We start from the raw sequence: 12,812 nt of genomic DNA, 5'->3' as shown, positions 1-12,812 counted from the left end.
TAATTGATCTGTTTGGGTTCATGTGTCTTCTGGAGATCCTGGAACTGGCCTAGAACTTGTTTGACGGATTAAGTGCATGACAAGACAAAGCAAAACAACAAGATCAAGATGAAAGAGTACACATCGCAAATCCTGAAACACCCAATTAAAAGCCACAACAACATATCAAGACAAAAGTGCTGACGGAAAAGGTCTTTACCCTCTTCAAAACATAGAAAACAAGAAAAGATGTGCCGTTTTGTAGGAGACCAGTGACTTCCCCACCAGATGGTCAGGAAGGTGTTAGGGACTCTAAGAATAGCAGAAAACAGCAGTGATCCTGCAGTGGGAATGGCATGACTTCCACTTTGAAGTCAGTCTGCTGCCTCCGTCAACCTCCTCTCCCGTCCCCTCAAAACGGTAATCTCTGTTGTAAAAGAATCAGCACTCCCATAGTGCACGAGTCTCACATGTGGTTTGGTTTTGTGCCTTTAAGACTTTAAAAATTAAGCAGCTTCCACACGTCTACAAAGGGCACTCTGTGTTTTTGTGGTTCAACATCTCTGTTAAAGCCGAAAAGGACTGGGAAACGTTTCTGAAAGAGGGATTCGGTAACAAGCTGAGGAAAGTTTCATCACTTTGCGATTCTTTTGCAGCGCAGCACACCCACGGTAGCAGCACAACTCCCAAGGTTGCAGTTGTGGTCCCTGTTTACACAGAGGAAGCTCGCTAACAAGTCTGACTTCAGGCGTTCTCACTTGCTAATTCATTTACTTGAGAAACTAGGTCAGTGGTAGCACATTATTACTAGATTCATCCTTTGGCTTCCTCTTATTTTTCTTTCCTCTGTGGAATGATATATGTCCTAAGACAGTGCTAAACGCTGCAATGATGGTTTGTAGCCTACACAAATGCATTTTTAAAAATAATTTTTAGGCTCATTACAGCTAATGTGTCTGATATTAAGGCAGCCTTCCCAAAACAATTGACCATCATCTGGAGACTGGACTTCGCACAGAAAGACTGATTCTCATGAGACGACGAGCTTTTCTCAATCCTCAGTCTGCTTTGGCACCAGCTTGATGCAGCGGTGCAATTAAATGGCTTTGCTTGGACGCAGTCAAGCGTCGCAGTGCTGACAGAGGTAAAAAAAAAAAAATCTCTATAGTAGATAAAGTGTTCAAATAGAGAAATAATGTCCTTGCTTTACCTTGATCTGTGCTTGTGCTGAAGGATCACACTGATCCCTTTTTTCATGTTTAGGATATCAAAGCAACAACCTTCACATAAAAGACAAAAATGACCAGTATGTGTTGTGCTTTTTCAAAGAGACGCTTTATGCTTTTGAAGAAAATGCAAGTGAAACTGAAACTACCTGCACACAAAATGGGCTATATTTACTGACATGCCAAAGAGCCAGTGTTTCCCTTGGAATGAGCAGTGAGAGGAGAATTGGTGGAGTCACATCACCAATTTGTAGCTATGGACTGACAATAAAACAGCTAAAGAAAGGACACCATGCTTTTCTCTCAGGTGGAAGGAAGGACCATGATGAACCTTCCTCAGACTGATGTCAGAGCAGAGATGGCGACAAGAAGCACCTCACCGGAGTTGTTTCAGTCAAAGATTAAATAACGATTTAAGGGTAGGGTGTGGGGTAGGGTTATGTTTTTTTTTTTTTTTTACTTATTTTGTTTAGTGTTTTGTTGTTTGCAAATAAATAAAACTTTTAAAAAAAAGACGAAATTATATGTGAATGTTTCTTAGCAAAAACTAGATATTTATTGGTGTGTCCTAATTTTATTGGGCATAAAAATGTATTGAATTTAGTAAGTGAACTGAGTTTATCACTTTTCTGGTTCTATCAATCACTTTTACATCAAATTCACTCAGCTGCACTGACAAAACCAAACAAACAACATAAACAACACATTTCCATCAATACACAGAGAGGTAATCAACACGGGGTTAAATTAATTGCCTACTGGCACATCGACATGTGGGGATGAGAAAGCTGGAGTCAAATGCACAACTTTCCAACTGCAAGACAATTAATCTTAACCCCTGAGCCACCGTAACACTTTAATGATTTTTCTGACTTCAATTATGATTTTTATTTTATTTTATTTATTTACTAAGCAGCTTTGCCAGTACTTTAAGAGGAGGCAGAATTACTGGAGCAACACAAATTATGTTCTGCTTCGCTAAATCCACTTTGATTGTTTTTCAACCCCACAGTGCACAATGCGCTGGCCTGGTTTGATAGTGTCTACATCATAAAGTTCTTTTGTCTCCTGTACCTATTGCCATACTTAATACATCTCCACCCTTAAAACATTTGACCTTCTGTTACCCTGCCCAGCCCCGACTCTCTCCTGCATGGGAGTTTTCGAAACTTCCTTTTCTGGGCTGTCTGGCTCACCAGATGTTTCCTCCGTTCTCCAAAACCCACCCACCTCCCATTTGGTGAAAGGTGCAACACTGACAGAGCGGGGCCGTGTCTTTCACTTGTAGTCCAGCCCATGACTCACATGAGGAATCCAGCCGAGGAAGTCTTTTAGAAAGTTCTGAACAAGGTGCACAGCACCTGGGATTTACTCAGACAATTCTTATATCTTTTCCTTATTTGGACTTTAACACAAACCAGTGTTTGCTTCAGAGCTGCTCTGTGATTTTGCTTCGTTTGAGTCCAGCAGGTCGTAATTAGCTGACAATGTCGTGGGACTGTGGTCTCAAGTACATGTTCTCTATGCCCCCTGCACTGCAGCAGGGTAGCAAATGCATCCTGCATGACAAGGAGGACCTGTCCAGACTTGAGATGGTCCAGAGATTGGCGAAGGACGGCTGCCGGTTCCTGCAAAACCACAGCCAGGGTCCAGAGAAGACATCTCAGGTGAGACGCACAAAGATCAAATCTGTGATTTTCACTGCAAACATCTGTCTGACATCCTGCACTGATTTCTCTGTAGCATCTATAATTAATCAATGAGTCAATATGATATTGTACATCTCTGTCTCCATGCTGTATGCTTTCATTTAGTTATTTGAATAGAATTGGACAGAATATTCCATTAGTTGTCCCTGATTGAGAGAAATTCCTGGATGTATGCAGATTAAATATACAAATTAAGGAAAACTATATTATAAGACATATTTCTGGATATTTGTGGGGGGAAAAAAGCTGGGTACAAAGCTATATTAAGGTCTGTTGGAAGAAATGGACTCAATAGAGAAATATTACTGCAAAAATGTAAACAACCGTGCACAGTAAAATCTGACTACATACATATTGTCTATTCTCAATGTCTAAACAGAAACAATTAACAAAAACTATCTTTTGGAAAACAATGCCACAACCTATGCACAAGTTTTAAGCACACTTTTCAGTGAGCCCACATTTCTGTGTAAAAAAAACAAACAAAACATTTTCTTTTCTTAATCTGATGTAATATTTGAATCTTAAATGTTAAACGTCAAATATGTTGAAGGATCATCGGGATTAAAAAAATAAAAAGCTTGCAAATTTCAGTCTGCGTGTAAAGAAAACTATACACGCTTCACATAGGGAATGGTGTTACGGAAATGAATGAATATTCTAATATCATTCTAACTTGTTAAGTATAGCTATATATTTTATCAAAAAGTAATTTGATAAAAAGAGATTTGCCCTGCACACATGAAGTTAGACGCACAAACCATCCTGGTGTGAAAGTGCCACAAACATGGGTAGTGATTGTGGCACCATCCATTTATAAAATCTGCCACTTCTGAAAGCATAAGTGCACACACACTGCTCAGTCTCACCCGCCTGTGCTTTGAAAAAAAAAAAAACAACAACAACAAAAAAACATTACATCAGCCCAAGAGCCCTCTGATAGGCCAAATCTGTGGCGGGTTTAGCTTCACCCTTCCTGCCAGCTGTATCGGCTCGCTGGGCTTTTAGACAATTGCAGGAAAAGTTGACGTCTTTGGCTGGACTGCACTGGCAGTACATTGTGTGGTCTCTGGGTGGGTTCCCGTGCGTCAGATTTGTGACCTTTTCTCCCCAACAAGGCCAGATCTTCTCATCTGTTAAGAATTCAATAAAGTTCATCACCTGTGTTAAGCCGCCACCCATCACAGTACGATCAAATGTCAGCAATGTAGATAACTTTGGCATTACTGTGTTAGATCTCCAGCAGTAGTTGCATGGTGTACATATTGAACGCAATTGAAAATAAAAATCACAAAAAGTTGACAATGAGTTTAATATTTCAACTAATCTAGAAATCAAAGTATTATATAAAATTATCCTGTTTCGTGTTTGCAAAGCGATTTAAACTGGTGCTGGAGTTCACCCAACACATACTGTGCAGCGCAATGTGTGATTCGTTTAAATATGTGAAATCAGACAACAAAGAGCGTAAAAATAAGTTTACTCCATGTTGAAACAAAATGGCCAAATATATAACAATGTACAGCTCCTATTAGAAGATCGAACCCTCCAAAAAAAAAAAAAAACAGGAGTGTCTCAGAAATAAAGGATCTCTGTTTCCTCCTGAACCCGGATCCTGGTTGAGCTGAAGACAGCTGATGGATGGATTTGACAGGGGTGCTGAAGGCTAAAAAGTATTTTTTTCAGAGCTTGTCTGAGTTGAAAGTGTGAAGTTTGAGGCTTTGCTGTATACCACCTCCTCTAAAATTAAAATAAACTCCAAATTTGCAAGCCGGTTTTCATTGTTTGAGAAACTAAGCTACTCTCTTCACCTTCTTGCCATCTCATGCTGTTAATTTCTGAGGGAATTTGGTCTCGTCTGCACTCGGTACAGACAGTACAGACACTTTGCAGGCCTTGTTAGGTGTCTCACGCCATCCACACCAGACGTGAACGAGGACAGAAAACATCTGAGGAACGTGACTTTGAGCAGAAGCCTGAGATCATATTTATTACGAGGACTTCTTTGGAAATGTTGACTCAAGATCTTTTCGACTTGTGTTGTATTTTAGTCACCGGCTCAGGGGATCTAATTGTTTGTCTTTTATATTATGAGTCTGTCTCCCACTGCACACAGACATTTATCCCAGAGAAGCTGTGGCCAGATCAATAATTCATTCTTGGGGGGGGGGAAACTGGACATCCACACTTTGGCTTTGGTGTCGTGATTTGAGTCAGAAAAAAACTGTGCATTGAAGCTAAAAGCAAAGCACCTGGTGGGTCTGCCTGGAAATACGGAGTACATTTCACTGGAACCAGGAAGCTAATCATCATCTTTTCATCGTGGTTCAGATTCCGTGAACAGAAGTGCTGCGGCTCCACCCTTTTATGGTCGAAAATACACATGAGGCATCCTCTTTGTGCCTGCTTGCTGGTTAGATTGGGATCAGCTGGAACAGCTTTATGAGATGCGCTCAAAGTCATGAATCACTCAAGAAGCTGCCAGCATGTCTTAAAGTTAATATTCCGTCCTGCGCACATGGGAACATCCCTGCTGTTTTTTTTTACAGCAGTCAGTCTTTTTTGTCTCTGTGTGTCCTCTGGTTGAGTGTTACTGTGCCAGGAAATCCTGCTTTACTGAAGGATCATGCATTTGTCTCCACAAAATACAATTAGGGCTGCAAACTGCAGCCACTTCCAGCCTGTCAGCCCCGGCTAATTGCATGAACAGAGGTGATTCATTGACTGACAGTTGACAACTGAAGGGAGGGGGAAGAGGGGGTGTATAAGCAAGGAGCTGATGCATGAGTGTGTATACAGTGAAATCTTCATTAGGGCCAGTATATCTGATCTGGGTCCTGCACTGTCCAGATCCAATCAGGAATTGTGTTACTGCAAGCTCAACAGTTCTTCCTCAGAGTGGAGGCTGCGGAAGATGGAAAAGAAGGCAAAGAAAAACTGGAATACAACATGGCTGCATTTCGCATGAAGATGATTAACTTTTAATCACAAGTTCACAGAAGCGTCCTGTTAATAGCAAGAGAACCCTTCTTGATAAGAAAAGAGAAATGTGAATAAAACATGAAGAAACGGTCTTTGTAAAAACATAAAATAGAGATCTTAGTACAGTTGGAAAGATTTGCGTTTGTAAGTTGTACAAATACAGTGAACCGCACAGAAACAAATCAATAAACAAAAAGTAATGCAACATAAAAAAGGAGGTCGGAGGGTTTCAGGGTGCTACTCCGCAGCAATATGTAAATGGTGCTTAATTGGACAGGGTTGTGGAAATTGTAGGTTTTTGAACTTTTTTTGATGAAACATCTACAGTGTTTCATAAATTCTGTATAGTCGAAACAAAAATCTTGTATTTTTCTTTACACCGGTTGGGAAAATATGGGTGTGTTAATTAATGCAAAATAGCGAAAAGGTTTAGGTGGATGATCATGTCTTGGAAAGTTTGTACTGGCACACTCTTTCCATTTTCAGGATGACGCATGAAGCAGGTTTGAACACAAATGCCAGCCACCATCCATCCATCCATTTTCTCTACACCCTTGTCCCTTAGTGGGGTCAGGAGGGGTGCTGGTGCCTATCTCCAGCTAACATTCCAGGCGAGAGGCGGGGTACACCCTGGACAGGTCGCCAGTTTATCGCAGGGCAACACAGAGACCGACAACCATGCACACACACATTCACATCTAGGGACAATTTGGAGAGGCCAATTAACCTGACAGTCATGTTTTTGGACTGTGGGAGGAAACCGGAGTACCTGGAGAAAACCCACGCATGCACAGGGAGAACATGCAAACTCCATGCAGAAAGAGCGGGGCTGGGAATCAAACCCAGAACCTCCTTGCTGCAAAGCAACAGCTCTACCAACTGCGCCACTGTGCAGCCCAATGCCAGTCACACTTTTCAGATTTTTGTTTGTAAAAAAAAAAACACCCCACAATTATGCCCTACTTTCTGTCTGCTTATCAGACAACAGCCTAATAAAATACACTGAAGCTTGTAGTTGTGAGTTGATAAACTGTGTAAAAGATTCAAGAGAACACTTTTGATAAGCATTGTACATTAAAAAAATAAAAAATAAATAAAATCCTAAAACTGCTAAAACTAAAAAAGAAAAACCTTTAAGCTACAACTGGATTGCTTTGGTTTACTTCATGTATGCCAGTTTAAACAGAGATGTTACATTATGTCACAGAGTTGTTGGGACCTAGATTGTGGTTCGTTGGCAATGATGAACAAGAATTGAAATGCACCTTATTGGGGGATAAATCCATCCCCTGGGGGAGTTAGTGTGTGGATCAAAGCCTAAGCAGAAGTCCAAACCATTGTTAGTATGCAGAGTATAACCAAATGACAGCTTCAAATACACTCCCCCTTCTGGACATCCCCCATAATTTAATTGGCTCTGTGCATAAATCAGTGATTTAAATATGTGACTCATTTATGTTAATCCCTGAATGGGCTCCTGCGATAAGGACCAAATAATGATATATGTGGACGTTCTCTTTCTATTTCCGAGCTGCTTTTGACAGTATATTATGATGGAAATCAGAGGTGATTTATGTGAGAGGGAGAAAAGGGAATCTCCTTTATGACACACTCAGCCCCCCCCCTCCCTTTTTTTTATTTTTATTTTTTTCTCTCTACAGCCACAGAGTGACGAGGCAGTCCGCTTGTGCGTGAGGGAGCGGGGCCACGATGTGCTCGTTCTCCGTCGGGTGTTGTCAGAGCAGCCAGCGCACGCTGCGTGGTCGAGGGGAGGAGGGAGGGAAGAGGCGAGGACCAGGAGGTAAGCCTCTTCACTCCCTCCCTCCTTCCTCCCTCTCTCTCTCAGCTCTCCATCTCTCATCAGCCTCCTCCTCTGGCTCTGTCGCTCACACACTCACTCAGGCTTGCCCACATCTCAGCTCTCCACTCATAAATGACTACATTAAATAGATATAAATGAGCAGCATGGGGCTGTGAGACGGCCTTTCCCACTCATACTGAGGGGGATCCCTCGGCGTGAACACGCCAGGGTGGATGCATGAAGGTGTCATGCGGCAGTGAGCGCAGCCGGGGTGAGGGCACGGCAACTCTTCAGGGATGGGATCTGGTCCTCAGCCCCTGAACCTGCAGAAGGACGGCGGGCTGCTGCTGCACGCAGCCCTGGTGGAGCAGGAGGAAGACGAGGAGGACGAGGAGGAGGAGGAGAGCAGCAGCACCGGCACCAGCCGGGCAGAGCCGCAGACGATGCCCACCTTTGACGTCCCCTACTTTCGTTACATAGACGATGAGGGAACAGAGGGGGAGGAGGAATGGAGCAGCAGCAGATCTCTGTCCTCCATCGGCAGGGACTCCTCCGCTGACTCTGTTGCGTCTGACAGGTTCGCGGTGGTGTCAGGGACCCCCGAGAAGATCCTGGAGCATCTGCTGGGTGACATGACGCTGGATGATGACCGAGGGACCATGCAGGGGAAAGAGTCAGGTCAGCATCCTTACTTTTAACTCTTTGCCTCTCTTCTTTTAAACTTACTTTGTCGTGTCAGGGTATGAAAAAGGAGCTTGATATCTCCCGCTGCAAAAACTAGCTGTTAAATTTACTGATTTCTGAAAAAAGGACTCCAGGACTCCAACAAATGAAGTTTCCTTCACCCCCTCTGGTCTCCATAATGAGCCGGTGCTGCAGTTCGTCTCCAGGCGATATCATCGGGTTGATCATGAGTGCCTAAATGTTCCAAATGTTCAGCCTGTTTTTTTTTAAAGCTACTCACTTGAGTTTTCTGTAAGCTGGATCAAACCCACTGAAGAAGTAGCTTGTCAACCATAGTGCAACACATTATATTCGCTTTTCCTATTTGATGCAAATTGTTAAGATAAAATCCATGATTTTTAGAAATAAGCTACTATACCTCTGGTGACATCACAAAAGGCATAAGGGAACTAATGACAGCAAATTTAAGTTTTCTCTTAGTATTTCTGCTCTTTATTATCATGACTCTTGATGAAGCACACAAGGTTGAATCTCAATACTCAAACTGAAAACTTAGTTGTATGTCACAAGGGCTACTGAAACCAACTGATTAGATAAATTATGCCTCCTGTGATGTCATTGACCCCCCCCCCCAAAAAAAACAACAACAAAAAAACAAAACAAAAAAAAACACAGCTAACAATTTATATTTCTTTTGGCTTCAGAGCATTTTTTTTCTCCTACTTTGCATTTTTGGAAATCTTACAATCCAGACTTCACTAACCAGCTATGTTTTTACTGTCAGTTCACTTTCGCTGTTGGGGGAAAAAAATAGCACAGGATTAAATCTTTAAACCAGTGAGAAATATGCAACACTTCCTCATATCTTTTGAGCTGGGCTGCAGTGGACCGCGCCACATGAACTCCAGCCCCGCAGCAGCGACAAATCAACACATTTCCTCTCATCCCAGCAGGTACATGATAATGTGACACTGTTGCCAAGGCAGAGGAGACCCTCTGTTGCTGAAGCTGAAGACGTTTGCTCAACGAGAGACGATGACTGAGAGCAGTGCAATAGTCAGACAAAGAGAAAAAGAAAGCAAATAAAAAGAAGGAGGGGAAAAAAATAAGATTCATTTTTTCTCTTACAAGAAGAAATTGTCATCAGTGGGAGCTCAGATCATGATTAACAGAAGAACTGAGTGAAACTGATGTCACTGTAGTGCTAGGAATGCATTTTTAGATGGAGGAAGGAGTTACATTTTCTTTAAAAATAAAACTGCTCATATCCTTACATAAATAAATGGCTTAAATTCATCATAGGTCCATTGCTCCTTGATATCATTAAGCATACATCTCCAGATGGATTATTAAATCAAATCCCAATGTCAAACAGCCAGAGACCAGAGGAGTCATGAACATGAACAGCAGCTTGTCTTTACTCAGAGATGTTTGGCAGCTCGACTCCTGCTGGGCTGTATGTACATCCTTGCAAAAGTTGTTGTTCCTTTGATGCTACTTCTACGCTGATCCACAGAGCTTTGCAGAAGCATGGTAGACTAAGGCGCTCTGATGTCATCAAACTCAAATACATTTTTCTTTGAGCAGTCCCCAAGTTGCTGTGTTTGATATGGCTCTTCTAGATGGAGGGAAATAGCTTGATTTTTAATATGTTTGGAGGTGTATATCAGTAAATTAGCACATGATTATGCTGAGAGGTGTGGTGTGGAAAAAAAGGAGTCAGTTAACCTTGGCTGCACAGCAACAAAGCTGGTCTATTAAGTCTGGTTCAACACAGCGGATTTCAAAAATGGCAGCCGTCCCATCAGCTCTCCTGCTACATCTAGCAGTCCACCCATAAACTGATTAAACCCCGCCTTCTCAATGTACACCAGCCAATCACGTCAGCATTCCAGAGTGGTGGTGAGGGAAATTAGAAAATTCATTTATTTCAATAACACACAGTGTAAACACTAACCATTATTTATCAATAATAAAATATTTGGCAGATATTTTATGTGTGCAAATGCACAAATTATAAAACATTGTATTCTTTAAAGTACTTTAAGCTTTAGCCAGTCAAACTCCAGCTCTTTTCACCGCTGTTTCTATGAAAGAGCTGGGTGTGATTGGTGGGCCTCTTCTTTAGCAGGATCCAAAGGTGGCTGCCACAAAAAACACAGCCACAAGGTAACAAACATTTCAGCCACACACTCTAGAACTAAGGTTAGAAAAACCCATTGCCTCTTAACAATCAAAAATGTAATTTATTTCAGTAATTCAATTTTGAAAAGTGAAACTCGCGTATTGTAAAGACTCATTTCACATAAGGAGGCATTTTTCAGTTGTTAATTTTAAGGAGCATACAACTTCAGCACATCTGCATTGCTGGCTCTGGTTTTTCTTGTCTTCCTTTTAACAATACTCCATAGATTATCTATCGGGTTTAGGTCAGGAAAGGTTAAAGACCAGTCACGCACAGTGGGTATTGATAGTCTGGCAGCGTGGAGAAGTGCCGAGCCATGGTGTAAAAAGGAAATTCACTTCTCTATGGAGCTTGTGGGCTAAATGAGACACAAAACACTTTACGTGTCCTAGAAGATGAATGCATACAATACAGACTTGTTAAAACACAGTGGACCAACATCAGCAGATGACATGGCTCTCAAAATTGTATGTTTTTTTTTTAATCACACATTTTCCATTTTCATACTTATTTCCAACTTCTTTAGCAATAAGCTTCTTACTGTGAAGGGTTGTCAACGACTGTCAGTTGTCTTTGATGACTGCGTCAGTCATTATACGTCATTTTTGTGTTAAAAATTCTTCTTGTTATTGGTTATGTGCATAATTTACATATTCATAGAAACTCCTTTTGGAGTTTTCATTAGTTGTAGGCAATTATTAAAAATAACAGTTAAAACCTGTCACACTTAATGAATGTCCTATAGTGTTTCTTGAGAATAGGGATAAAATGGGTTTTAATTTTCCCATCATTTTTTTTTGTTATTTCTCAACCTGATGTATGCAAATATGACAAATACTGTTTTGGAAATGTAAAGATGCTAAGGTGCAGGCTCCCAGTTGCAATTTTTTTTTTTTTATTACATTTTTAATTGACCTGACCTAGAACGTTGTCATCACCATCTGACAAAAATAAATAAAAAATCATTTTTAATGACCCTATTAGTGATATTCTTACTCATTTTGCAGTCAAATGCTTCTCAAGAAACAAAATAAATATTAGTTAAAACAAAAAACAACTAAAAGGCCATCTAACGGAGTTGACACTGCATGACGGAGTTGACAGAACTGAAGGTGGTGAAAAACTAGTGAGTAAAATGAAAAATTTGGTACAGGTGAAGTAATGCAATTATTGTAAAATACATTGAAATGAATTAATTGCACATTTAAGTGAGATTTGACAACAATTTCACTGAAAGAGTCACAAAAACTCTGATGGAGTTGACATCTGACAGAGTTGACAAAAAGCCAAACTACCTCAATWTATATGATGTTATTCTGAAGAAGCCATATTGTAGCTCATCAGGTCCATGAAATCTTTACATTTTACCAAAATAAAGCTTTGATTTCACAAAATTTCATCAAAGATTTATAAATTGTCAGTTATGGTGTTGACACATCATGGTTGTGACAAACAATTTAGAAGAAAAAACAAAAGAATAAGCTAACCAGAGCTAACTAGCCCTCTTAGCAAAGGAAGAGAAAGGAAGAGGTCATGGGGTCCTCAGAAGTTCTGGTACCCTCAATAATGCCAGATTTTTTTTTACATTCTTTTCATTTCTGACAGTGTTGACAAAAACTAGTGACAAATTTCAATGGAATTGGAAAATATATAACAATTATTTTTAATTCAATTTATTGATACCTTTATAATTATTTATATGACTACTTACACTTAATTGTCATAATATATGATTTTAGTATTTCTTTAATTATTTTAAACTATTATAATGTATTGAGTTCTGCTCCTGGACAAGAAATTTTACAGGCATCATCCACCGACTACAATGTTTAAAATAAAAAAAATATTCAGCAAATACCAGGAAAATATACATTGTTGAGCTCACATGACCCAGGTTAGTTTAGTCAGATATTTGAAAAAAACTTATATTTTGTGCATATTTTATTCAAATTTTGTGCCTTATCCATAGGACCTGTTTTGTCCCTATTCTCAATTCTCAGTGTACAGTGTAACCAAAGAATGAGTGAGTCACTACGTAACCAAAGAATGAGTGAGTCGCTACGTGATCAAAGACTGAGTGAGTCGCTATGCAATGAAAGAATGAGTCAGTAGCTAGGTAACCAAAGAATGAGTGAGTAACAATGTAACCAAAGAATGAGTGAGTCACTAGGTAACCAAAGAATGAATAAGTCGCTACGTAATCAAAGAATGAGTGAGTCGCTATGTAATCAAAGAATGAGTGAGTC

At 40.4% G+C, this 12,812-nt stretch overlaps 1 protein-coding gene across 1 annotated transcript in view; it reads left to right on the top strand.

The window, feature by feature from the left end:
* The first annotated feature begins 2,497 nt into the window (after window positions 1-2,497).
* The window catches only part of LOC103478552 (rap guanine nucleotide exchange factor 5-like), a 33,816-nt gene continuing 23,501 nt past the window's right edge, over window positions 2,498-12,812 (top strand). Inside the window, exons 1-3 of the mRNA XM_008432469.2 lie at window positions 2,498-2,872; window positions 7,558-7,697; window positions 8,275-8,375. Coding sequence (XP_008430691.1) covers window positions 2,693-2,872; window positions 7,558-7,697; window positions 8,275-8,375 — 421 coding nt within the window. The 5' untranslated portion in view covers window positions 2,498-2,692. The remainder of the gene's footprint in view (window positions 2,873-7,557; window positions 7,698-8,274; window positions 8,376-12,812) is intronic.

The sequence above is a fragment of the Poecilia reticulata genome, linkage group LG16 (genome assembly GCF_000633615.1).
Source record: "Poecilia reticulata strain Guanapo linkage group LG16, Guppy_female_1.0+MT, whole genome shotgun sequence".
NCBI classification, from domain to species: Eukaryota; Metazoa; Chordata; class Actinopteri; order Cyprinodontiformes; family Poeciliidae; genus Poecilia; species Poecilia reticulata.
This window is presented reverse-complemented; position numbering and strand designations above follow the sequence as displayed.